Below are 27,365 nucleotides of genomic sequence, written 5' to 3'. Positions count from 1 at the left end.
GACATGCTACAGAGCTGAAACTTCACAGGTACACCTTTTAGACCCCCCAGACACAAAATCACACAAAAAAAGTTCTTAAAAATTGTCATTTTTGATAAAAAAGCCAATTATTGAAAAATTAAAAAAAAAAAAAAAAAAAAGAGATTTTTTGATTTTTAATCTGGGGGGGTCTAAAAAGTGTACATGTGAAGTTTCAGCTCTGTAGCATGTCCAGAACCATAAAAAAAAAGATCGTTTGTATTAGAAAACTTTAAGCACAGGAATATGGCTTCTCTGCTGTAACACCTTGCCGGTTTAATAGCAGGCATTTTTTTGGGTTCTTTGCAGTCAGGAAAAACATCTGAACTTGTGTATAGTGGTACTGTGCACAAGTTCTGATGTTTTGCCTGCCTCCAAAACCCTCCAAAAAATGCCAGCAAAAACACACCTGGGCATTTTTTTTTTTTGACGCTAGCGTTTTTTTGGCATTTTTTGGGGTTCTTTTGAGGCAGGCAAAACATCTGAACATGTGTATAGGGGGTATATATAGACATATATGTCTGAATATATACCCCTAGACATATATAGGTGTGATAGTAGCAGAAATAAATGCTTGCGCTAATGAAATCATTTACAGTAATATATTTCTGCCTGCCTCAAAAGAACCCCAAAAAATGCCAAAAAAACGCTAGCGTCAAAAAAAAAAAAATGCCCAGGTGTGTTTTTGCTGGCATTTTTTGGGGGGTTTTGGAGGCAGGCAAAACATCAGAACTTGTGCACAGTACCACTATACACATGTTCAGATGTTTTGCCTGCCTCAAAAGAACCCCAAAAAATGCCAAAAAAACGCTAGCGTCAAAAAAAAAAAAATGCCCAGGTGTGTTTTTGCTGGCATTTTTTGGGGGGTTTTGGAGGCAGGCAAAACATCAGAACTTGTGCACAGTACCACTATACACAAGTTCAGATGTTTTGCCTGCCTCAAAAGAACCCCAAAAAATGCCAAAAAAAACGCTAGCGTCAAAAAAAAAAAAATGCCCAGGTGTGTTTTTGCTGGCATTTTTTGGGGAATTTTGGAGGCAGGCAAAACATCAGAACTTGTGCACAGTACCACTATACACAAGTTCAGATGTTTTTCCTGACTGCAAAGAACCCAAAAAAATGCCTGCTATTAAACCGGCAAGGTTTTACAGCAGAGAAGCCATATTCCTGTGCTTAAAGTTTTCTAATACAAACGATCTTTTTTTTTATGGTTCTGGACATGCTACAGAGCTGAAACTTCACATGTACACTTTTTAGACCCCCCCAGATTAAAAATCAAAAAATCTCTTTTTTTTTTTTTTTTTTTTAATTTTTCAATAATTGGCTTTTTTATCAAAAATGACAATTTTTAAGAACTTTTTTTGTGTGATTTTGTGTCTGGGAGGTCTAAAAGGTGTACCTGTGAAGTTTCAGCTCTGTAGCATGTCCAGAACCCCAAAAAAACCTCATATAAGTGTAAAAGAGGGGTCCCACCATCCCTGCTCTACTGAAAAATTATCTTTTTTCTGGTTCTGGACATGCTACAGAGCTGAAACTTCACAGGTACACTTTTTAGACCCCCCAGACACTAAATCCAAAAAAAGTCATGCCTGCCTCCAAAAATGCCCGATAAATGCAAGAAAAAGCGCCGTAGAGAAGCCGTATACCTGTTCTAATAAAAATTATAAGAAAATGCTAATTTTTGGGGGGTTCTGGACATGCTACAGAGCTGAAACTTCACATGTACACGTTTTAGACCCCCCAGATACTAAATCCAAAGTAAAAATCAAAAAATCTCTTTTTTTTTTTTTTTTTTTTTAATTTTTCAATAATTGGCTTTTTTATCAAAAATGACAATTTTTAAGAACTTTTTTTTGTGTGATTTTGTGTCTGGGGGGTCTAAAAGGTGTACCTGTGAAGTTTCAGCTCTGTAGCATGTCCAGAACCATAAAAAAAAAGATCGTTTGTATTAGAAAACTTTAAGCACAGGAATATGGCTTCTCTGCTGTAACACCTTGCCGGTTTAACAGCAGGCATTTTTTTGGGTTCTTTGCAGTCAGGAAAAACATCTGAACTTGTGTATAGTGGTACTGTGCACAAGTTCTGATGTTTTGCCTGCCTCCAAAACCCCCCAAAAAATGCCAGCAAAAACACACCTGGGCATCTTTTTTTTTTTGACGCTAGCGTTTTTTTGGCATTTTTTTGGGTTCTTTTGAGGCAGGCAAAACATCTGAACTTGTGTATAGTGGTATATATACACACATAATTATATGTATATAGACACCTAGCCATATATAGGTGTGATAGTAGCAGAAATATATTACTGTAAATGATTTCATTAGCGCAAGCATTTATTTCTGCTACTATCACACCTATATATGTCTAGGGGTATATATTCAGACATATATGTCTATATATTCCCCCTATACACATATTCAGATGTCATGTCTGACATCAAACATGTCCTCAAAAAAGCACTGGCAGTGGCAGCCCCTGCAGCATTAAAAAATGCTTGCTGGTGAGAAGCCACATGCCTGTCCCGAAGCAACACAGAGAAATGATCATTTCTCTATAGCGGTCACCCTGCTATGGAAGGGTTTTGTCACCCTGCCATAGCAGTCACTGTCAGTTAACCCTACACTACACTACGGTCCCCTGACACTTAACACTTTCCCTACAGAAACTAAATTTTTGAAGCTAACTTAAGTGTAAAGGAGCACTCTAACTACACTAGATATCCCTTTCCTCACACTAAAAATAGCTAAATGACACTTTTAACCACTTAAGCCCCGGAGGATTTGGCTGCTAAACGACCAGAGGGTATTTTGCGATTCGGCACTGCGTGACTTTAACGGACAATTGCGCGGTCGTGCGATGCTGTACCTAAACTAATTTGGCGTCCTTTTTTTCCCACAAACAGAGCTTTCTTTTGGCGGTATTTGATCACCTGTGCGATTTTTTGATCACGCGCTATAAACAAAAAAAGAGCGTAAATTTTGCAAAAATAGCAATATTTTTCCCTTTTTTTTATATGAAATTCCCCCAAAAAAAAATTTAAAAATCAAAATTTTTTAATATTTTCGGCCAATTTGTTTAATGCTACCTATGTTTGGTAAAAAAAATCGCAAAAAGCGTATTTTGATTGGTTTGCGCAAAAGTTATTGCGTTTACTAACAAAGGGAAAGATTTTTGTCATTTTTTTTTTTAACGCGTAATGGCGGCGATCTGCGATTTTTTTTGCGGTACTGCGACATTGCGGCGGACCGATCGGACCCTTGACTGACATTTTTGACACTTTTGGGGTTACCAGTGACATTTCTACAGTAATCAGTGCTATATATATGCACTGTTACTGTAAAAATACACTGGTAGTGAAGGGGTTAACTTTATTTGAGAGGGAGGGGCTGTGTGTGTCCCTAGGGGCGTGATTCTAACTGTGATTGGCTGTGGCTTCAACTGTATGCAGAGTGATCAATGGATCTACATAGTAGATCCATGTGATCATCTCTCATACAGAGAGGAGAATGACAGGCAGCTTGTTTACACAAGCTGCCTGACTTTCTCCCTCTCCCCCGCCGATCGCAGAGTGGCCGGCGGCGATCGGGTCCGCCGGTCACACGCGCGGGGGGGTCCGTGACCACGCGGGAGCGGGAGCGCGCCTCCGGCGGCGCGCGCTCGCTTCCTAAACCCTCACAGGCGAGCGACGTAGACCTACGTCACTTTGCCTGTGAGGGGCTGACCGCCGCCGTAGATAGTCGTGCGGCGGTCGGCAAGTGGTTAAAGTAAAATTAACAGAACTGCTTCCACTCTCTTCCATGTCCAGTATAACAATGCTGGGAATATGGCGGGGGCGATCTTATATACTGGGGGGCGTATTCACTAATGATTGGTCTAGGGACCCCCTAGTCACTCCAATCACATTCCTAGCATTCTCCTGCCCCCTCAATTGGCTTTTGCTAATGGTTCTGGTCCAATCACGGGCTTTTAAAGCCCATTTCCTGAAGCATTGCATTTTGGGCGGTTCTGGTTGCCGAATTCCGAACTTTTTGGGCAAAAAGTTCTAAATTCGGCCGAACCTCGAACACCCAATGTTCGGGCCGAACCGATGGTGGACCCGAACCGTTCGATCATCCCTAACCATAAATGCCAACATGTACCGTGATATACTGAAGCAGAGCATGCTTCAGAAACTGGGCTGCAGGGCAGTATTCCAACATGATAATGACCCCAAACACAACTCCAAGAGGACCACTGCCTTGTTAAAGAAGCTGAGGGAAAAGGTAATGGACTGGCCAGGCATGTCTCTAGACCTAAGCCCTAAGCATCTGTGGGGCACCCTCAAAAATGGAGGAGCGCAAGGTCTTTAACATCCACCAGCCCTGTGATGTCATCATGGAGGAGTGGAAAAGGACTCCAGTGGCATCTGTGCAGCTCTGGTGAACTCCATACCCAATAGGGTTAAGGCAGTGCTGGAAAAACTGGTGGCCACACAAAATATTGACACTTTGGCCCCAATTTGGACGATTTAAATTAGGGGTGTACTCACTTTTGTTGCCAGCGGTTTAGACAATAATGGCTGTGTATTGAGTTATTTTGAGGGGACAGCAAATTTACACTGTTATACAAGCTGTACACTAACTACTTTACATTGTAGCAAAACATAATTTCTTTAGTGTTGTCACATGAAACTATATAATAAAATATTTACAAATATGTGAGGGGTGTACTCACTTTTGTGAGATACTGTAGTTATTTATAAAGATTTATAAAGATACCTCCAAGTAAATTCTGCAGCAAAGTCCAGATGCAGGGACCCCTGAGGATGATGTGGCATCTGTCTTTGTGTTGGAGACCTGAAAGTAAGATCAGTGGTCATGGGGGTATCCTCCAACTTTTGTCCAACCAGCCTGGAATGGAACTTCTCACCGACAGGAACTGTGGTGTGACACTGGAACTCAGAGTCTGCCTAGCTACTCTGGGCTTTGGCCTCTCCCTATTACTTTATTATAGTGTCTTCTGGTCCAGGATTTAGCAGCAGAGATATAACATGTGGCTGAGACTTTCTCTCTCTCTCTCCACTTCCTCCTTCTGGGGTGTCAAAGACAACGACCAGGGACAGGAGGTGCATACATAACATGTTTACAGGCATTTTACAAATCCAGACAGTAGAGGCCTGCAGATCCCTATAATTGTCTGAACATTCTCCCCTTCTCCCTTAGTGATGCTCCTAAAAAACAGAAAGCGAAGATCATCATTCTCATTGTTTAACTCTTTGTTAGTTTATTTGTTAATTCTTTGTTAATTAGGAAAAGTTTGACTTACATATGGTTAGTGCAAACCATGATATTGGGTGATTTTTTTCCTCTTGGAAAGACATCAGTCTTTTGGTAGGTAGAAAGAAATGTTATAGTTGGAAGACCAGAAATATCTCATTAAATGTCTGGGATTGTTTTACAGCCAATGGAAGAACGCAATGGCCCCATTTCTCCAGCGAATTCTGGCCAGCCCACCAGCGACCCTCCACAGCCAGGTAACATTCCAGTAACTAATATGTGTAAAAATGTTTCTTCTCTTCAGCTTTAATAGATGAGCCCTATAGCTTCTTATGATAATATGTTATGTATTTAGGAGTATCTATAACCCAAACCTTTATTTATTTGTTTTGGAATCGGGAAGGTTTAGAATGGAGAGTCAGCAACAGGCCTACAATGTAGGATCTACCTGTTGATCATGGTCATGTTGGGGCATGGGGGGTTTTGGAAGAATTTAATGATCCCTGGTGTCAACAAGGTTGAGAAAAACTGATATAGACCCCTTCCCAGGTCACTTGTGGACCTCCCGGAGTGCAGACTCCCACATTCAAAGGTGTTTTCTGACCTTCTGCCAAACAGCGAGAAAACCGACAGGAATCGAATACATAAATGAATGATAGCTTTCTGAATTTGTGGATGAGTTTCCCTTACAAGGATTCCCTATGTAAATGACTGACAACGTGTGGATTGTGGAAGATTCCACCACTGTCAATAAATAGAAAGTATATTATATGAATTCCTATTAGTTACAGAATATTATTGTGAATGATAGTGCAAGGACCTGCCCCTACATTTCCTTCCTAATTTAATCTATTAAAATCTAGGCATCCCTACTAGGTGTGCTCATTATCCAGCCAAAGAACTGAGAATGAAGGCAGGAGACCTCTTGCTCATGGCAGCATGGAAATGAAGGTGCCTTGTTATCCAACCAGAGCTCAAAGAGTAAGGATAGGGAGCAGGTGCTCTTGGCCTTAAAGAAATGGAGATATCATGTTGTCTGATCAGAGGTCTGAAAGTAAAGGCAGAGAGACCATGCTTTCTGAGGTGTGAAAATAAAGGTTCCTCATTGTATGAGGTCAAAGAGTGAGGACAGGGAGCCGGTACCCTTGGACACTTGGAAATGAATGCATTTTACTATCTAACCAGAGACCTAAAAATAAAAGTGGGGAGACCACACTCTCAGTGGTGTGAAAATTCCTCATCAAACCAGAAATCAAAGAGGACAAGAAGTAAGTGCTCTTAGACAGTTGGAAATAAAGACATCTAACTGTCCAACCAGAAGTCTAAATGTAAAGACAGGAAGATCATGATCTAGGATGGGGTTTTTTAACCAGGGTTCCGTGGAACTCTAAGGTTCCTCCAGAGATTGCTAGGGGTTCCTTGAGCAATGAGCAATGTCTGCCTCTCAGATAAGTTCCCACTGACACCATTAATCTTTTTAGCTACCTGTAAGAGTTGTTAGGAAACATAAACCAGATGGAGAGAGAAAGTGAAGTTAAAATCACACCTTTAATGATATGGCAAAAATAACACCGTTCAGGAATGTGAAAGAACGTCAAAAAACAGAAGCCAGGGTTTGAACGCCAGAGCGAGTAATCAAACGAGCCGGAGTCAAGAAACCAGAAGTCTGCATAGTCAACAGCAAAAATCAGGAACAGGAATCGAAGGGAAGTCAGCCAGGCCAAATCATACAAAGGAGCAAAGGAAGAAAGCACTGAGAGATCATAGACCATGCAAGAGCAAGGAGGAAATGAGCTAAGCTGTTTAAATATCAAAAAGGGGCTGACTGTAGGCTGGACTAATAAGGCAGGTTAATGGTAATCAGGTGAGTCACTGTGGTAACAACGAGTGGCTGGTAATTAACCGACAGCTGAGCAGCTTCTGAGCACTGAAAGAAAAGGGCTGCTCGTTAAGAAGCAGCAGCCCAGCCCTTCACAAGTGCAAAGAGCATTCTTCCCACTGACTGACACTAATGTATCATGAGTTGTAGATATAGTAATTTTTAGCTGGGGTTCCCCGAGACCGGAAAGTTATTTCACTGTTTCCTCTTTGTTGAAAGGCTGCTTTAGGAGGTTCCTCATTATCTGACCAAAAGTCAGTGAGGTAGGTCAGGGAACCCATGATCTTGCAGTTTTAGCAATGAAAGTGCCCCATTGTCCGACTGAAGTTGCATGTGCTCATGGAGACTTGTAAATAAGAAAGCTTTCACCAATTCATTTCAAAGAAAGAGAAAACTGGTATGTCTGGTGGATTCAGAAAAAATGTGCAAATATCTAGATATGTAAGCATGTATGACTTTGTCTTTTCCTTTTCCCAGCCACTTGCTGTCAGAGACTATGCACTTCCCTGCGGAGGGTCTGCTGCCCTTCTAGTTCTGAAGAAGCCAAAGAAGAAGACCCACCTAAGGTTTGTAGTAGACATGTGCAATTTGTTTTGTTACTAATTGAAATCCGAACCAATTTTTTGTTCGGAAATTAGGATATATTGTAACAAATTTAAACAAATCCAAAATAAATTATAACAAAACAAAATAATGTAATGAAAAAAAAAAGAATTTGAGAAATTTGAAAATTTATTTGAATTAGAAAAATTAGAAAATGAATTTGAATAAAAAAAATATGAAAATGAATTTGAATTCAAATCTATTCTTTTCTATTCTTATCATCTTTTTACTTTTATACCTTACTGTATTTATTGCAATATGTTTCCATTTTGAATTCAAATTCGTTTTTGAATTTGAATACATTTTTGAATTCGAAAATAAAACATATTCCAATAAATTACAGTAAGGTATAAAAGTGAAATAAGATGATGGTAAGAACACAAAGAATAGAATAAAAAAATAGAATCAATTAGAAGAGAATAGAATAGACTACAGCAGAAATAAAAGAATATAGCCGTCTTCTGAAATTTTAATCAATTAGAAAATAGCGAATATACTAAACAAATACTAATATGTGAAATGAATCTGAATATATGAAACTAATTCTGAAAATGAATCATTCTAACATAATAAATATAACAAAACTAAATTATTAACTTTAACAAAACAATGTTTTCTGTCGTGTACATTTTTGGTTTGTAGTAAAATTATCGCAGGAAACTCTTGTGACTACTCTAATAGAACTTTTTATATAAACTCCCCCATAGAATGGCAGCCTGAATGAAAGCTCCCATGGTTGCCTGTATGTACCTTTTTACTGTCTTTCAAATCAAAGTCTTTTACTGTCTCTTCCTTGGAGCCCCAAATCTTGTGCTAGTCTATATATAGCCATGCAGTCTGATTGTATGAAATCAAATGTATTTTTTGGTTGGACCATTACACTACATAGCTGTTCTATTTAAAATGCCGCTTTATGCATTGACATACCTCCTTGGACCCAATCTGTGCAGATAGTATGGTCACCTGCTGACTCGTCACCAACTCACCATCCACAGGCAGCTTAACTTTTCCCTAAGACACAGGAGTTTAATCCAACATAATTTTACTTCACATAATGTGTACAGCGCCATATCTAAATTGATTGATAACATGCAACAAGAACTCAATAAAGACAAAAGTCCATAAAAACAGGTGCTTAAGATCATGGTGAATGAAAAGAAGGGGGAAGAATTCCAACACCAAACAGCTGAGATCCCAAATCCTAGAAGAACCACGTGTTCTAGTAAAATTGTCTCCTTACCGGAACGTTTGACCCCCAGTTAAGAAAAGTCAAACGGGCATGGTTTATAAGGTGGAAACCCAGAAAACGCGGTATCTCCAATGATAGCTGGCACCAGATCCGTCACACTTGGTTCTGGTGCCAGCTATCATTGGAGATACCGCGTTTTCTGGGTTTCCACCTTATAAACCATGCCCGTTTCTTAACTGGGGGTCAAACGTTCCGGTAAGGAGACAATTTTACAAGAACACGTGGTTCTTCTAGGATTTGGGATCTCAGCTGTATGGTGTTGGAATTCTTCCCCCTTCTTTTCATTCACCACTGATCTTAAGCACCTGTTTTTATGGACTTTTGTCTTTATTGAGATCTTGTTGCATGTGATCAATCAATTTAGATTTGGCGCTGTACACCTTTTTTAGTTGTTTATTGGTCTGATATACTTATTTACTGGCTGCCTTTTGCTAACTAAGCGCAGCTTTCTTTCCCCCCCCCCCCTTTTTCTACTTCATATAATGGCACTTTAGAGGATGTTTTTCCAGACTTCTGAAGCGTGAGAAGACAATGACTTCTCTAAACCTTTTCTCTGTGAGGTACTAACACTGACTGAGAAAACGTGAAAGAAATGGGGAGGGTCTAGCTAGGACTGAACTAACTAGCACTAAATAGGAAGATAGGACAGAGAAAGAAACCAAAATTACATAGTAAACAGGTTTTATTGGCCCAAAACCTTCACTAGATGTCAGCATATTACTCAGCCTGATGCAGTTCAAAACTACACAGAAAACATTCATACCAAACAGGTTTTTTTTAAATTTAATGCCGGTCAAACATGCATTCATTATTCATATGATTGACAATTTGAGCTGATCCAGTCTGCTAAATCTTCCATTGAGACCTTTATGTGACATCTGTTGGATAAGTACAAAATAATTACCATTGATCCAGTTGGAAAGTCAGTGAGCTGATAAATCCCTGTGCACTCTGCTCATGCTGCACTGTGATCAGTTATGTAGTTCCCAGCTATCTATAAGGACTGAAACCCCTAACACACTTCCTGTCCTAGGGTGACAACGCCGCTCCTTCATAGATAAAGTACAGCGAGTGAGTGTTGTCACCTTAGGATAGGAAGTGTGTCACTGGCAGGATCACCAGGTGAAAATAAAGGTAGGAAAACTAGTGCAGCCCCCACATCTACAGATTGTTAAGCCGCAATGTATTACATGTTTGTTCTGGAGTTTAGCCACTTTAATTATCCCTTAGCTTTTTCCTGTTTTCTTTTCCCTTTTTTTTTTTTTTTCTTAACATTGCTACATTGCTTTATAAAAATTTGCCATGAAACTTTTTTTTTTTTTTTTGACAGGAATCTGATTCTGAAGACCCCATGACACCAGAGGAGGTGAGACGCATAAAACCTCAGCTCTTTGCTATGCAGCTGCTCATAGTGACACCAAACAGAATCCCTATTTTCCAAAAATAATCCATACACATCCACTACTTAACTACTTAACCACTTGCCGACCGCCGCAAGTACATATACTGCGGCGGTCAGCCCCTCCTGGGCAAAGTGTCGCACCAGTACGTCACTCGCCCACGAGCCTCTAGGGGGCGAGCGCGCACCGCCGGAGGTGTACTCCCGCCCCCCCGCTCGTTCCTTGACATCCCCGCGCGAGTGACCGGCGGCTCCGATGTCCGCCGGTCACTCGTGATCTCCCGATGGAGAGGGAGAAAGGCAGGCCGCTAATGTAAACAAAGCCGTCTGTCATTCTCCCTGGTGTAACTGCAGAGACTACACAATCCTGCTATGTAGGATCGTATGTCTCTGTGGTTACATCACAAGCCACGCCCCTTGACAGTTAGAAACACGCCCCTAGGGACACACTTAACCCCTTGATCACTAATAAAGGTAACCCCTTCCCTGCCAGTGTCATTTTTACAGTAACAGTGCATATGTATAGCACTGATTACTGTAGTAATGTCACTGGTACCCCCAAAGTGTCAAAAATGTCAGTCAGGGGTCCGATCTGTCCACCACAATGTCGCAGTCCCACAAAAAAAAATCGCAGATCGCCGCCATTACTAGTTAAAAAAAAAAACAATATAAATGACATAAATCTTTCCCGTATTGAGCAAACGCAATAACTTTTGCGCAAACCAATCAAAATCCGCTTATTGCGATTTTTTTTTTACCAAAAACAAACAAATTGGCCTAAAATGTTAAAAAATTTAGATTTTTACATTTTTTTTTTGAGAATTTCATATAAAAAAATGTGAAAAATATTGTTATTTTTTCAATATTGTCACTTTTTTTTGTTTTATAGCGCAAAAAGTAAAAATCGCACAGGGGATCAAATACCACCAAAAGAAAGCTCTGTTTGTGGGAAAAAAAGGTTCTGCCCGCGATCATACGCTGACATGTGAATGCAGCCTCAGGCTTTTTGTTTCAGGGGACAAAACGCTCATATGTGAACAGGGGGCATTGAAATTAATGGGATTTTGCTTGTTGGGCGTTTTGAGACTTCAGAGATGAGCGTTTTACGAGCTGAAGAATGCTTAGGTGTGAACAGGGCCTAAGGCCCCGTTCACATACAAGCGACGCTACTTCCCGGGGCGACCTCGGAGCGGCCGGCACGGACTTCATAACATTGAAGTCTATGACGTTCGCCTCCAGGTCGTCCCAAAGAAGCTCCGGACCCTTTTTCTAAGTTGGAGCGACTTGTGTCGCTCCTATTAGAACGGGTCCGCAGCTTCCCTATGGAAGGCGACCTACGGCGACCTGTGAGGCGACCAGGTCGCCTCACAGGTCGCCTTAGTGTGAACGGGGACTAAAAGAAAGTGAAATGCCTAACGGTAACATTGTTGCAGGCCCAACATATGATTCAATCTTTCACTGTGAAATATAGTATATGTATGTTTTTTTTGTTTGTTTTTTTTTACCTTTTAGTACTATATGGGTTTTGAAACATTTTGGGAATGCAAAATTGGACATTTTGATGCAAACAGATAACATATTCATGTACAAATACTATAGATTCACTTTAGCTGCCTACAAAACAAATAAATGAATGGGAAGCAGGAACCACTGCAGGATATTATTTGACTAAAAATGCCATATTTTTAGATTGCAGTTTGGGAACAGCAGGAGCTCAGTAAGACCGCTTCGTTTGACAGCTGTTTAATAGACCCGTCGCCGTTCCAGCTGGTGGAGAGGACTTCCCTTCATAAGGTGCGTCACACGGCCCTGACCTTACAGGATGCTGGGAGAGACAGGATGGTGGCTATTTTGTATGCAGCCATTAGGGATGGGCCGATCACCCCCCTGTTCGGTTCGCACCGGAACATCTGAAACAGGGAAAAAGTTCTAGTGAACATTTGAACTCTACTAAAGTCTATGGGACACGAACATGAAAAATCTAAAGTCCTCATTTTAAAGGCTTATATGCAAGTTATTAACATAAAAAGTGTATGGGGACCCGGGTACTGCCCTGGGGGATATGTATCTATGCAAACATTTTTTTTTAGTTTTTAAAGGAGCAAAGATTTTAATGATGCTTAAAGTGAAAGAATAAAAATGAAAAATCCCTTTAAATAGCGTGCCTGGGGGGGTCCCCTTAATGTGCCTGTAAAGTGGCACATCTGTATGATGTATAGAGCCTGCTGCAGCAATACTGACATTTCTAAAGGAAAAAAATGTAATTTAAACTTGCTTGTGGCTGTAATGTATTGCAGACACGCGGCAATATAGATAAAAAAAGTGAAAAAAATGGAGTAGGATCCCCCCCCCCCCCCCAGTCCATACTAGGCTCTTCAGGTCTGGTATGGATTTTAAGTGGAACCCCAGGCTAAAATGTATTAAAAAAAAAGTGTGGGGTCCCCCTAAAATCCATACCAGACCCTTATCCGAGCATACAGCCTGGCAGGTAAGAAAAGGGGGGAGGGTGAGTATCCCAGAAGTGGGAAAGGGTACCTGTCAAAAACTGGTACCTGTTCCCCCCTCCTCCCTGAAAGCTGCCAAATGTGGCACCAAAGGGGGGGAGGAAGTAGATGAGCAGAAGTTCCACTTTTGGGTGGAACTTCACTTTAAGATCATGTCCAATGCAGAGTGATTCTGAATAGGAGTGACTGATTGATTATATTCACCTGGTGCACTCTCAGTGTTCTGACAAAAAGTTGCAGTGTCTTCATCCCTTTAGAAGTGATTATCCCTTAGGGAGTAGCTCACCAAAAATGACATTTTTGTTGCAGAGGATGCCTAAAACCTGACTTGTATCGTTTGTCAATCAGGAAATGACATTTTTGAAGACGTTCTGTACACCAGCAGTGTACAGAAGACCCCCAGGTTGCCATATTGCATTGAATTTTATAGAAAAAAAAAACTGTGAATGCAGATTGAAAAGAAAAGATAATTTTTATAAAATTAAATAACAATATGGCATATTGTATGTAGCCATTGTACACAGATCAGCCATAACTTTGTGTCCAGCCACCTTTTGCCATCAAAACAGACACTTTTGCCGCTTTATCAAACCCTAACTCTTCGAGGGGTTGGGCTCCACTACACCTCTGAAGGTATGCTGTGGTATCTGGCACCAAGCCATCACTAGCAGATCCTTTAAGTCCTGGAAGTTGCGATGTGGGACTTCCATGGATTGGACTTGTTTTTTAAACACATTTTACAGATGCTTGATGGATTGAGATCTGAAGAATATGGAGGCCAAGTCAACATTTCATAATCAATGTTATGTTCCTCAAACCATTCTTTAATTTGTCAGACCAGCCCACCTTCTTCCATTGCTCCGTGGTCCAGTTATGAGGCTCACATGCCCATTGTAGGTGCTGTTGGCTGTGGATTCGGGTCAGCATGGATACCCTTACCGGTCTGTGGCTAAAAAGCCCCATACACCACAAACTGCGATGCTCTGTGTGTTCTGACACCTTTCTATCAGAACCAACATTAATTTTTTTCAGCAATGTGAGCTCCAGTACCTCTTGTATTGGATAAGACCACACAGGCCAGCCATTCTTGAACCATTTTTGCAGTGTGGCTGGAAGAGGCCACTGCCATCAGGGAATACAGTTTCCATGAAGGGTGTACTTGATCAGCAACAATGTTTAGGTAGGTGGTACGTGTCAAAGTAACATCCACATGAATGGCAGGATCCAAGGATTCCCAGAAGAATATTGCCCAAAGCATCACACTGCCTCCTCCGGCTTGCCTTCTTCCAATTCTGCAACCTGGTGCCATGTCCTCCCCAGGGAAGTGATGCACTCAGCCATCCACATCATCGGACCAGGCCACCCTCTTCCATTGCTCCGTGTTCTAGTTCTGATAGTCAGGCCACCTTCTTCCATTGCTCTGTGCTCTAGTTCTGATGGTCAGGCCACCTTCTTCCATTGCTCTGTGCTCTAGTTCTGATGGTCAGGCCACCTTCTTCCATTGCTCTGTGCTCTAGTTCTGATGGTCAGGCCACCTTCTTCCATTGCTCTGTGCTCTAGTTCTGATGGTCAGGCCACCTTCTTCCATTGCTCTGTGCTCTAGTTCTGATGGTCAGGCCACCTTCTTCCATTGCTCTGTGCTCTAGTTCTGATAGTCAGGCCACCTTCTTCCATTGCTCTGTGCTCTAGTTCTGATGGTCAGGCCACCTTCTTCCATTGCTCTGTGCTCTAGTTCTGATGGTCAGGCCACCTTCTTCCTTTGCTCTGTGCTCTAGTTCTGATGGTCAGGCCACCTTCTTCCTTTGCTCTGTGCTCTAGTTCTGATAGTCAGGCCACCTTCTTCCATTGCTCTGTGCTCTAGTTCTGATGGTCAGGCCACCTTCTTCCATTGCTCTGTGCTCTAGTTCTGATAGTCAGGCCACCTTCTTCCATTGCTCTGTGCTCTAGTTCTGATGGTCAGGCCACCTTCTTCCATTGCTCTGTGCTCTAGTTCTGATGGTCAGGCCACCTTCTTCCATTGCTCTGTGCTCTAGTTCTGATGGTCAGGCCACCTTCTTCCATTGCTCTGTGCTCTAGTTCTGATGGTCAGGCCACCTTCTTCCATTGCTCTGTGCTCTAGTTCTGATGGTCAGGCCACCTTCTTCCATTGCTCTGTGCTCTAGTTCTGATGGTCAGGCCACCTTCTTCCATTGCTCTGTGCTCTAGTTCTGATAGTCAGGCCACCTTCTTCCATTGCTCTGTGCTCTAGTTCTGATGGTCAGGCCACCTTCTTCCATTGCTCTGTGCTCTAGTTCTGATGGTCAGGCCACCTTCTTCCTTTGCTCTGTGCTCTAGTTCTGATGGTCAGGCCACCTTCTTCCTTTGCTCTGTGCTCTAGTTCTGATAGTCAGGCCACCTTCTTCCATTGCTCTGTGCTCTAGTTCTGATGGTCAGGCCACCTTCTTCCATTGCTCTGTGCTCTAGTTCTGATAGTCAGGCCACCTTCTTCCATTGCTCTGTGCTCTAGTTCTGATGGTCAGGCCACCTTCTTCCATTGCTCTGTGCTCTAGTTCTGATGGTCAGGCCACCTTCTTCCAATGCTCTGTGCTCTAGTTCTGATGGTCAGGCCACCTTCTTCCATTGCTCTGTGTTCTAGTTCTGATGGTCAGGCCACCTTCTTCCTTTGCTCTGTGCTCTAGTTCTGATGGTCAGGCCACCTTCTTCCATTGCTCTATGCTCTAGTTCTGATGGTCAGGCCACCTTCTTCCATTGCTCTGTGCTCTAGTTCTGATGGTCAGGCCACCTTCTTCCATTGCTCTATGCTCTAGTTCTGATGGTCAGGCCACCTTCTTCCTTTGCTCTGTGCTCTAGTTCTGATGGTCAGGCCACCTTCTTCCTTTGCTCTGTGCTCTAGTTCTGATGGTCAGGCCACCTTCTTCCTTTGCTCTGTGCTCTAGTTCTGATGGTCAGGCCACCTTCTTCCATTGCTCTGTGCTCTAGTTCTGATGGTCACATGTCCATTATAGGCACTTTTGGCTGTGGACTATGCAGCCCCATACACAACAAATTGTCATGCCCATTTTTTCCTACTTTCAACTTCAGGGCCAACATCTTTACTTGTTGCCTAATATATTCCACCCACTTTCAGATGCCATTGTAATTAGATAATCAATGTTATTCACTTGTTTGACCAATCAACCATCACATTGTGTCCACCCGCCATAACCCATCAAGGCAAAGATTCCACTAGACCTCTGAAGGTATGCTGTAGTATCTGGCACCAAGTCACCAGTGGCAGATCCTAGAAGTTGTGAGGTGGGGCTTCCATGGATCGAACTTGTTTTTTTTTTTTTAGCTCATTCCACAGATGCTTGATTAAATTGAGATCTGCAGAATTTAGAGGCCAAGTCAACCCCTTAAACTCATTGTTATGTTCCTCAAACCATTCTTAAATTCATTAGACCAGGCCACCTTCTTCCATTGCTCTGTGGTCCAGTTCACATGCCCATTGTAGGCACTTTTGGCTGTGGACACGGGTCTGCATGGCCCCCCATATAAACAACAAACTGCGATGCTCTTTGTGTTTTGACACCTTTCTATCAGAACCAACATTAACTTTTTCAGCAATTTGAGCTCCAGTAGCTCTTGTATTGGATCAAACCACACAGGCCAGCCTTCGCTCCCCACGTGCATCGAAGAGTCTTGCCTGCCCATGAATTTGTGTTGGATTTGCCAGTTCTCCCTCTGTGGACCACTTTTTGATCGGTCCTGACCAAGATGTGGAGACATCTCACAAGAGCTGCAGTTTTGGAGTTGCTCTGACCCAGTGACCCAGCCATTACCGGGACTTTACCAGAGCCTCTCCAATCCTGTGGAACTCCTTACCCTTATCTGTCCGATTATCTCCTACTCTATTAGCTTTTAGGCGATCTCTGAAAACCCTCCTTTTCAGAGAAGCCTATCCTACCCACACCTAACAACTCTACCTCCATTTTATCCATCTGCCCATCCCCCTCGGCTGCTGCCTTTTGTTTCACTTGACCCTCCCTTCTAGATTGTAAGCTCTAACAAGCAGGGCCCTCTGATTCCTCGTGTATTGAATTGTACTGTAACTGTATTGTCTTCCCTCACATTGTAAAGCGCTGCGCAAACTGTTGGCGCTATATAAATCCTGTATAATAATAATTACAATGTGGCACTCATCAAAGTCGCTTAAATCTTTGCGCTTTCCCATTTTTTTTCTGCTTTCAACACAACAACTTCAGGGACAAAATGTTCAATTGCTGCCTAATATATCCAACTAACTTTCAGATGCAATTGTAATAGAATAATCAATGGGATGTATTCCAGAGATAAAACTATAATCCTTCCACTTTATAAAACTCTGGTCCGACCGCATCTGGAGTATTCTGTCCAGTTCTGGTCGCCAGTCCTCAGGAGGGATGTGTTGGAGCTGGAGAGAGTCCAGAGAAGGGCAACTAAACTAATTAGGGGATTGGAGGACCTTAATTATGAAGAGCGTCTGCAATCGCTTGATTTATTCTCCCTGGAGAAGAGACGCCTGAGGGGGGACATGATAGCAATTTACAAATATCTCAATGGGGATCTCAGCTTAGAAAAAAAGCTGTTCAGTCCAAAGGATTGCATGAGGACTCGGGGGCATACAATGCGATTAGAGGAGAAGCGTTTTAACCTCAGGCAACGTGGGGGGTTCTTTACTGTGAGGGATACAAGATTGTGGAATTCTCTACCACAAGAGGTGGTTTCTGCGGGAAGTATGGTGGCTTTCAAAAGACTCTTAGACGTACATCTCAAGGATCAGAACATTCAGGGCTATGTGAAATGATTACAGCCACACACACCTACACAGGTTGAACTGGATGGACTATTGTCTTTATTCAACCTCATCTACTATGTAACTATGTAATGTTATTTACTTTACCTGTCAGTGGTGATCATCATGTTATGGCTGATCAGTGTATATGCTATATTAATTTTTTTTTTTGCAAAAAAAAAAATTTCCTTTGAAAGTAGAGTTCCCCTTAAAGCTAACTATGTAACTATATGTTCTTATTGTGAAGGGTTCTCCATGAGGTCTCATGTCCATTCTTTCCTCCCTGCAGACGCATACTCTATTTTCACTGCTCGGCCTGAGCCAGGCTTATATCACCAGCGGAGGGAAGCTCAGAGGAGTCATCGCTCTAAAGGAGGTATGTAAAGGCTTCAATAAGTAACACTAAAAATGAGACCACAGAAAAGATAAATGAGACATAAAAACCGTATACATAGACATACATTAATAGAGACTCATTTATACCATACAAACAACAATTGAAGCATATTAGTCTTATTCCATAAGACAAGTGAGAAAGTGCGGTTAACCAAAGCAACCAATCAGGATCCTTCCTTTGTCTTTAAAGTGGACCTATATTCAAATGATAAAATTTATTAACAAAAAAAAAACATTTTTTGTTAATTTTTTTTATTTTTAGTTTCGGATAGAGTTGAGGGAAATGAAAACCTGTCAGCTTTGGGGAGAATTCCCCTCACTTGAACTGCCTGTCCTAAAGAAAACAACAAAAAATGTTTGTTCTTGTCATATTATTAATAATGAAAATATAATTTACAAAATAGATAAAAAAAATATAATAAAAGAATATTTTCAACAAATAAACCTAAAAAAAAAAAAGAACAGTTGCAAAAATAAATACGTCTACTAATAGTAATAAAGAAGAGAACATTTACAAAAAAAAAAAACAAAAAAAACTAAACACATTTTCTAATAGCAATCATAATAATAAAATACAGAGAACATTTGAAAAAAATAAAAAATAAATAAAATAATAAAAAGAACATTTGCAAATATAAATACATGCAGTATAATAATAATGATACAGTATATATATATACACACACACACTCATACATATATATATTGTCAAAAGTATTGGGACACCTGCCTTTACACACACATACATTTTAATCCCACTCTTAGTCCGTAGGGTTCAATATTGAGTTGGCCCACCCTTTGCAGCTATACCAGCTTCAACTCTTCTGGGAAGGCTGTCCACAAGGTTTAGGAGTGTGTCTATGGGAGTGTTTGACCATTCTTCCAGAAGCACATTTGTGAGGTCAGGTACTGATGTGGGACGAGAAGGTCTGGCCCAATGTGTTCTAACGGGTTGAGGTCAGGACTCTGTGCAGGCCAGTCAAGTTCCTCCACCCCAAACTCACTCATCCATGTCTTTATGGAGCTTGCTTTGTGCACTGGTGTGCAGTCATGTTGAAAAAGGAAGGGGCCATCCCCAAACTGTTCTCACAAAGTTGGGGACATGAAATTTCCAAAAATATCTTGGTATGCGGACTCCTTTAGAGTTCTCTTCACTGGAACTAAGGGGCCAAGCCCATCCCCTGAAAAACAACCCCACACCATAATCTCCCCTCCACCAAATGATTTAGACCAGTGCACAAAGCAAGGTCCATGAAGATATAGATGAGTGAGTTTGGGGTGGAGGAACTTGACTGTCCTGCACAGAGTCCTGATCTAAACTCAATAGAACACCTTTGGGATGAATTAGAGCGCAGATTGCGAGCCAAGCCTTCTTGTCCAACATTAGTGCCTGACCTCACAAATGCACTTCTGGAAGAATGGTCAAACATTCCCATAGACACACTCCTAAACCTTGTGGACAGCCTTCCCAGAAGAGTTGAAGCTGTTATAGCTGCAAAGGGTGGGCCAACTGAATATTGAACCCTACAGACTAAGACTGGGATGCCATTAAAGTTCATGTGTGTGTAAAGGCAGGTGTCCCAATACTTTTGACAATATAGTATATATGTCATCGTTTTTCTAGGTAAATATACTTCCAATGTAAATTATGAAAATAATATTAAAAATAACCTTTTTAAAAAATAAATACATATAATAATAATAATAATTGCAAAAAAGAGAGCATTTACAAAATAACCAAATATAATAAAAATAATAATTATAATACTAAGTAGAACATTTATAAAACAAATACTGTACATAAATCTAAGCGCCGGTTCACACTGCAGCGACGTCGCGCTACTTCGCACCGTGACCTCGGAGCGGCCGCCACGGACTTCATAACATTGAAGTCTATGGCGGTCGCCTCCGGGTCGCCCCAAAGAAGCTCCGGACCCTTTTTCTAGGTCGGAGCGACTTGTGTCGCTCCTGTTAGAATGGGTCCGCAGCTTCCCTATGGGAGGCGACCTGTGAGGCGACCAGGTCGCCTCACAGGTCGCCCTAGTGTGAACCGGCACTAAAGCATACATTTCATAATAATAATAATAATAATAACAATAAAGAAAACATTTACTGGAATAAATAAATAAATAACTCTAATAATAATAAGACTAAAGAGAACATTTACAAAATAAATACATAAACCTAATAATCATTTAAATAATAATAAAAATAATATTAAAAAAAAATAAACAAAAAAATCGAATAATTATAATTATAAAAGTATTTAATTTTATATCTTCTCTTTATTAGTTACAAAAAGCCATAGAAGGTACTGCGCAGTCCGGAGTCAGACTACGACCCCCATTTGCCAGCTTCAGGGATGCCAGCCGCTCCATGTCCCATAGAAAATCCCTCAGAGCTGTTCCGAAGCCACCTTCTCCTGACCCTTCCATGCTCCCTGATGATGCACTAACCTCGGCAGCCCCTGAAGTGACCCCCGACTCTGAGTTGGACGATCTGTCCGGTCAAGGATCAGAAAACGTGTCTCAGATCCTAAGGGACTTCCAGGTGTCTGCAGAACACAGTGACGATGAGGCGCCACTGTAGTCCAGACCCATAATTCCATGGGGCAGGGTATCCCATCTGTGATCTTCTTCAGGGGTAGCATGGCTATCATGTGTTTTGGGAAGCAGAAGATATGACAAAGGTTTTGAACGCTAGATGCTTTCTGTGACAAATTTTTTTTTTAAAAAAGGGTCCTTTGGAAAGGCCTCAGAAACGCTTTACATACTTACATTAAGTACGTGCCAATGTTTATGGAAACTGCTTAGGAAGAGCTTCATACAAACCTTAAGGCTTGATGGTCCCTTTGGCACCAATATCTACATCTGCTTTGAAAATTTGTACCAAGCAACAACCTCAAAGGCTGCTAAATAGCCAAAGCTCTGCATTCCCAGCCGAAATATCTGGTTCCCAAGCTACATACCTCTACCAGTCCCGTGATGCCGGAGAGAAGCATGGCACCAGAGAATGGTCCTCAGCTCTAGATGGTCACTTGTCAGTCAATGCCACTGGAAATTTTTTTCTTTCTTGGAACTTTGCCGATGAATGTTTAGGTGACACAAAACCCGGCCTTATTCGATTTTTCTTGGAAAGCTCAGTTAATTCGGAAGGAAAGGTTGTTGTTCACTTATTCAAGAGGAATGGTCAGGGTGTGTTGGTTTGATAGTTCTTATTCATTAATCAGTGGGATGCGATTCCAATTTTTTCTAATATACATACACATAAGCTGCTCAAAACAAGTTGATAGGGTGCTGGACCCAAAGTAAAGTCCAGCTATAAATCCAACTTTTTGAAGGTGGCCAGGATGTTCCTGGGGATCCCTTCAGCTCTCTGAAGAACATTTACATAGGTGAAAGCCCCACAAATCTAGAGAAGGTCCAGTAAACGTTTATTTCTCACAACAAGGGTTAGGAAGAAATAACCAACGTGTTTCAGGGGCTACAAAATCCCTCTTCATCAAAGGTGGTTAAACAAGGCAACATACCTTATAATACTTTAGGACACAGGTGTCAAACACAAGGCCCACGGGCCGGATGCGCCCCCCCCCCCCCCAGGCCATTTCATGTGGCCCTCGCACCTCTCCTGCAGCTGCAGCACCCCCCTGTCTCTGCCCCCACCTTTTCCTTGTAGTCGGGAGCAGAGAGGACAAAACTCCTTTGCCAGATCCTGCACTCGCCTCTGCAGCTGCAGAAAGGCTTATCTTTGTCCCCCCCCCCCTTCTCAAAATTCTGCAGCAGAAAGGAGGGCAGAACACCTCCTATGGATCCTGCACCACCTTGCCTTTTGCTTCCCCAGGTCTCAGCATTCAGCAGACTCTGGAAGCTGACTCCAGCCCTCCTCTGGTTCTCTTCCAGACCCTGCACTTCTTCCTGACAGCAGCACCGGGTAAGGGGGTGTATTGTGATGTAAGGAAGGGTGGGTGACTCTTGACTTAAGAACCGCCCCCCCCCCCCCCACCATCATGACATCTTCTGTAGAGGTGTAAGGGGGCGTGGGGTGCTCTGGACATCTAATGTTACAGATATAACCGGCCCTTTGAGGGCGATCATAATGCTGATGCGGCCCGTGATTAAATTGAGTTTGACCCCCCTGCTTTAGGAGATATAAAACAATTACTAAAAGCCTACAGGAACAAAGTATCAGTCATAGAAACAATATGTATGTATATATATATATATATATATATACTTTGTATCTATCCTATCTATCTATCTATCTATCTATCTATCTATCTATCTATCTATCTATCTATCTATCTATCTATCTATCTATCTATCTATCTATCTATCTATCTATCTATCTATCTATCTATCTATGTAGATATATATATATATATATATATATATATATATATATATATATATATAGATATAGATATTCTACATGCATATGTATTCATTGATTCTGTAGGCTTTTTGCCATTGTTTTATATTGCCTGATTTATGATAAGGTATGTTATATTGTTCTTTCAGACCTGATGAATGTTTTTTTTGAGCAGCCGAAACACGTTGGCCTGTTCTTCTTACCTAAATAAACTTTGAATGTGCTCTAGACTTGTGGTGCTCTCCCCCTCATATATACTCTTCCAGGCTACCTCTTTTCAAAGAGATATTTTTAACTCTTAACTCTCGCTCTTGTTTCTTATTTTGGTGTCGCCAGGACAAGAAGTTAGTAAAAAATATCCATACCCGGGATTTTACTTTTAAATACACAAAGTGCAGTAACCTGTACTAAAGAATCAGTGCACTACAATAAAGTGGAAGTTGAATGTTTACCACTAGTCATTGCACATTGCATGAAATCTTCTCAGTGCCTTATTCAATACACCTTCAAGTCTTAAAGTGATAATAAAATTTCAGTTTTTTACACACTGATTGAATCACCGACTGAGTATGCAGCTTCTTTATCTTTTAATTTTTTCCTATGTTCTGTGTAAGCTAGTGCCATTACTGCTGTCGAAGGTTTCCTGTTTCAGGGTGGCACCTTTCTCTTGCAGCATCCTATGGAGCCACCCTTGCATGCAGGGACTAGAGTTGAGTATCCCTACATTGTGTGCACCAATAGAAACACACAGTCCTATAGCCTGGGATATGCATACAGTATTTGGAAGGAGTGCCAGACCAAAACATAGGAGTCCAAATTAATTAATTGATGTTGTGTTAAAAGACAGCCAACGTGTTTCGGGGGTCAGTGGAACTCCCCTTTCATCAGGGCTACAATAAAACACAATACAATAAAACATAAAATGTAAGCACATAGTTACATAGTTACATACATACTTACATAGTCACATGATGTTTTACGATTGTTAAGCTCATGATTTTATCATTTGCAATTATTTTTACATTATATATGATTTATTGTAGCCCTGATGAAGGGGAAGTTCCCTTGACCCCTGAAACGTGTTGGCTGCCTTTCGACACAATATTAATAAATGGATTTGGACTTGCATATATATATATATATATATATGTCTTTTCCTGGTAACCTGCTGGAGTACCCACAGTAGAGTAGCCTTGCCTGTTGTGAGCAGCCTAACCTGAGCCAGTGGGCTCTTTAAATGGTTCTTGCCTTCTCACTACCTTGTTTAACCGATTGCCCACCAGCCGCCATAGTTTTACCGTGGCAGGTCGGCTCTGTCCCGTGAAACGACGTACCTGTAGACCGCCAGTGGAGGCGTGCACGCACCCATTCGCCACAGGGGAAGCTAATCAATGGGTCCGGCAGCTACGATTGCCGCCGGGCACCCGCGATCGCTCCCCGTGGAGACAGAACAGTGGTCTGTCATTGTAAACACGGCAGACCACTGTTCTGTCAGTCATAAACACCGGAATCCCGTGTTCCTCTTATTTAGGAACACAGATCTCTGTGTTCATGCAGAAAGCCCCCCCCCACAGTTAGAAAGCACCCCCTAGGGACACATTTAAACCTTTGATCGCCCTTGGTGTTAACCCCTTCCCTGCCAGTGTCATTACTACAGTGACAGTACATATTTTTTTAGCACTGATTACTGTAGTAATGTCACTGGTCTCCCCAAAAGTGTCAAGAATGTCAGTAAGGTGTCTGATCTGTCCGCCGCAATGTCGCAGTCCCGCTAAAAATCTCTGATCGCCGCCATTACTAGTAAAAAAAATTAAATAAATAAAAATTAAATAAATCTTTCCCCTAGTTTATGGACGCAATAACTTTTGCACAAACCAATCAGTATACACTTATTGGGATTTTTTTAAGCAAAAATAAGTAGCAGAATACAAATTGACCTAAAATGATGGAAAAATTAGATTTTTAATTTTTTTTTTATTGGGAATGTTATAAAGCAGAAAGTAAAAATTATTGCTTTTTTTTTTTTTCAGAATTATCGCTCTTTTTTTGTTTATAGCGCAAAAAAGAAAAATTGCACAGGTAAACAAATACCACCAAAATAAAGCTCTATTTGTGGGGAAAATTACATAAATTTTATTTGGGTACAGCGTCGCACGACTGTGCAATTGTCCGTTAAAGTAACGCAGTGCCGAATCTCAAAAAATGGCCAGGTCATTTAGGGGGCAAATCCTTCCGGTCCAGAAGTGGTTAAGCCCAGGAAGGGGGGGGGGGGGGGTGAAGGTCTGCCCAATCATGTGGTCACATGATCAGGAACCGGACCTGCCAGCTCCCATTTATCACTAGGGTTTTGGAGCTGACTGACAACTTGGTCTCTGTGCTGGGATAGCACAGTGAACGCCCTCAACATAGGAACCTCGCCTGCCCACGGACCAGTGTTGCCAACTTACCAGATTGAAATTTACTGACACGACACTCAAAATTTACTGACACAGCCAAGTTTTTACTGGCATTTTCAAAAGTTACAAAATTACAGTTTTAAGTGCAATTTTCAGTATTTAGGCTGCAAACAAGTACAGTATGCAACCAGCAATGTGATTTAAGGTAAATATTAAGGCAAAAAACATATTTCTTATTTTATTATTTTTTATTTTCAATACAGTAAGTAAGTATCTGAGGTACAGGACTCAGGAGGGCAAGAAATTAGAATGGGCGACACACACACATGAAATTGACTCTCACAGCAGTGTGCAGCAGCACAGATGATGAGGACACCTGAAGGACACGTCACCTCCTGAGTCCCCATGGCAGTCTCACTCCACGCCAGTTGGTCCCTTCAGTCCATTCCAGTCCCAAACAGCACTGACAATCTCGCTCCTGGCTTGCCTTGCTCCTGTTCCGTACGCGAGGCTCTGGCGGCTCTGGCAGCTCACTTGCACCATGACCTCAAACAACACACGCTCAGGAACCGCCTCCGCCAGACCCGCTGGTGCTACCCGAACACACTGTAGCAGCCACTCGGATGGTCTCAGCCGGCTCCGGACTACACAATTCTGAGCCGAGTGTCGCAGCCATGTTTTTTTACTGGCAATCTTTTCCTGTTACTGGCATTTACTGGCAGGGGAAAAGTGCCTGTTTATTTTCCTGGCTGCCAGTAAAAATGCTGACAGTTGGCAACACTGCCATGGAGAAATATTGCTGTTAAAGTCCAACCTCTTTGCCGCTGCACTTATGCGTTACGTGAACTCTCCGAATTACAGGAGAAGAGTGAATTCATCATGGTGGTCCTGTCTGTGGATCTCAGTATCATGCTCAATGTTTCAATGATGGTATGGGTCCCGTTTTAGGCTGCTGTTGCTGCATAGCCCCGCAAGTCTATGTTGATGTCTTTCGATCCTCTATATAGTCTTATTTTTATTTTTTTTCTACTAAGATCTGAACTCTTTTAGAATCATGCACTTGTTGACTTTGTGAAATCATCTGATTCATAGACTTTATACGGCCTGTGTCTTACTGCAACTTAAAAGAAATCAGAAAACCTCAAATAAAAGAATATATCATGTTGTATTTTACTCTAAGCCTTTTGAAAAGTCCAGTGTGTGGGACGGTGCAGCGTGGTGTGGCGGAAGTAAATACACACAGTCCAGCTGCAGGAACAGAATTTGTATTAAGGTTGAAATTCAATCATTCACAATAAGCCCAGCGGGATGACACCCAACCAGAACCACTCACAGGATGCAATGTGTAGCAGAGCAGGCCTCAAGCATGCTGACATCATCTGTTTTGAGGGGCAGAATGTGCCCTGGCCGGTCTGTGCCCAAATGGGAAGGTTCCCAGGAGGGATAGCGTCTTCCTATCCTTACCCTATTTATCTGGAATCTCTACCTGCTGTTAATCACTGTCTCTGTCTGACAGATGACCTGTCCCTACACTACCCACACCTGAAATGCACAACAAGCCTGGGAGCCAGGGTCTAAAATAGGCTCTGCCTGACCCAAAATGGCTGCCAGAGTCACATGGAGCTGCAGCATCCAATCGGATAGCTACCTCAGTGACCCAGGAATCCATAGAGCAGGGATATGCAAACTGTGGCCCTCCAGCTGTTGCAGAACTGCAAGTCCCATAGCAAGACTCTGACAGCAACAAGCATGACACCCAGAGGCATGATGGGACTTGTAGTTTTGCAACAGCTGGAGGGCCACAGTTTGTATATCCCTGCATTAGAGGAACCATGTTCTTCTTGACTTCCCCTCCAGCTGCAACGCCGCTGTGGTCAAGCACCACCAACAATGGAGAAAATAGGCTGCACCTGCCTACAAATACATTTAGCCAAAGTGGCACAATTTTGTTTGGTATGTTCTACTTGGTGCTGAAATTTTGCCAAATTAAAACTAATTTTTGCTCATGCCTATATATCACTGGAGGTGTCCTTAAAGTGGATGTTCCGTTCTTACCCCCATAGAGGTCCCTGTGTTTATAGATCAGGGCTGGAAGGTGCACCAGGCTCTTGTGCACTAGTGAAGGGATGGGAATTTTGGGGTAGTTCTGGGGGGGTCTTTGAGCAATAGTTGCCTCCAGTAGGAGAGTGTAAGTTCTTTATCCTAATACACCGGGGCAAGTGTGAACTTTTGAAATATCAAACAAAAGATTCCTTTTAGAAGTAAACAGGGTTGGGGCTCAACAGCCCCCATATCTTGTCCTCCTTAATTGCTTTTCTGAAGATGGTGGAGCAACAGCTTCCGGGCATTGGGATTACAATAGTTCTCTTGAATGCCTTTTTTTTTGCCAAACGGCGATTTTACCGTGCCACAACCACAAGCAAACAAACAAACAAAAACGTACATGTATTTTATTGGGATTTTATGTGATAGACCAACACAAAGTGGC

The 27,365-nt window shown here is 41.9% G+C and overlaps 1 protein-coding gene across 2 annotated transcripts in view; it reads left to right on the top strand.

Moving 5' to 3' along the window:
- Positions 1-21,645, top strand: part of CLCN1 (chloride voltage-gated channel 1) — a 302,592-nt gene extending 280,947 nt beyond the window's left edge. For both annotated transcript variants that reach the window (XM_082267331.1, XM_082267330.1), the window contains exons 18-23: positions 5,455-5,527; positions 7,627-7,715; positions 10,332-10,367; positions 12,090-12,194; positions 18,007-18,093; positions 20,406-21,645. In XM_082267331.1, the coding sequence (XP_082123457.1) occupies positions 5,455-5,527; positions 7,627-7,715; positions 10,332-10,367; positions 12,090-12,194; positions 18,007-18,093; positions 20,406-20,702 (687 nt within the window). In that variant the 3' untranslated portion in view covers positions 20,703-21,645. The remainder of the gene's footprint in view (positions 1-5,454; positions 5,528-7,626; positions 7,716-10,331; positions 10,368-12,089; positions 12,195-18,006; positions 18,094-20,405) is intronic.
- Positions 21,646-27,365: the final 5,720 nt, after the last annotated feature.

The sequence above is a fragment of the Pelophylax lessonae genome, assembly GCF_965119305.1.
Source record: "Pelophylax lessonae genome assembly, chromosome: 9".
Lineage (NCBI taxonomy): Eukaryota > Metazoa > Chordata > Amphibia > Anura > Ranidae > Pelophylax > Pelophylax lessonae.
Note: the sequence above shows the minus strand (reverse complement) of the source record. Positions and strands in the feature narration are given on the sequence as shown.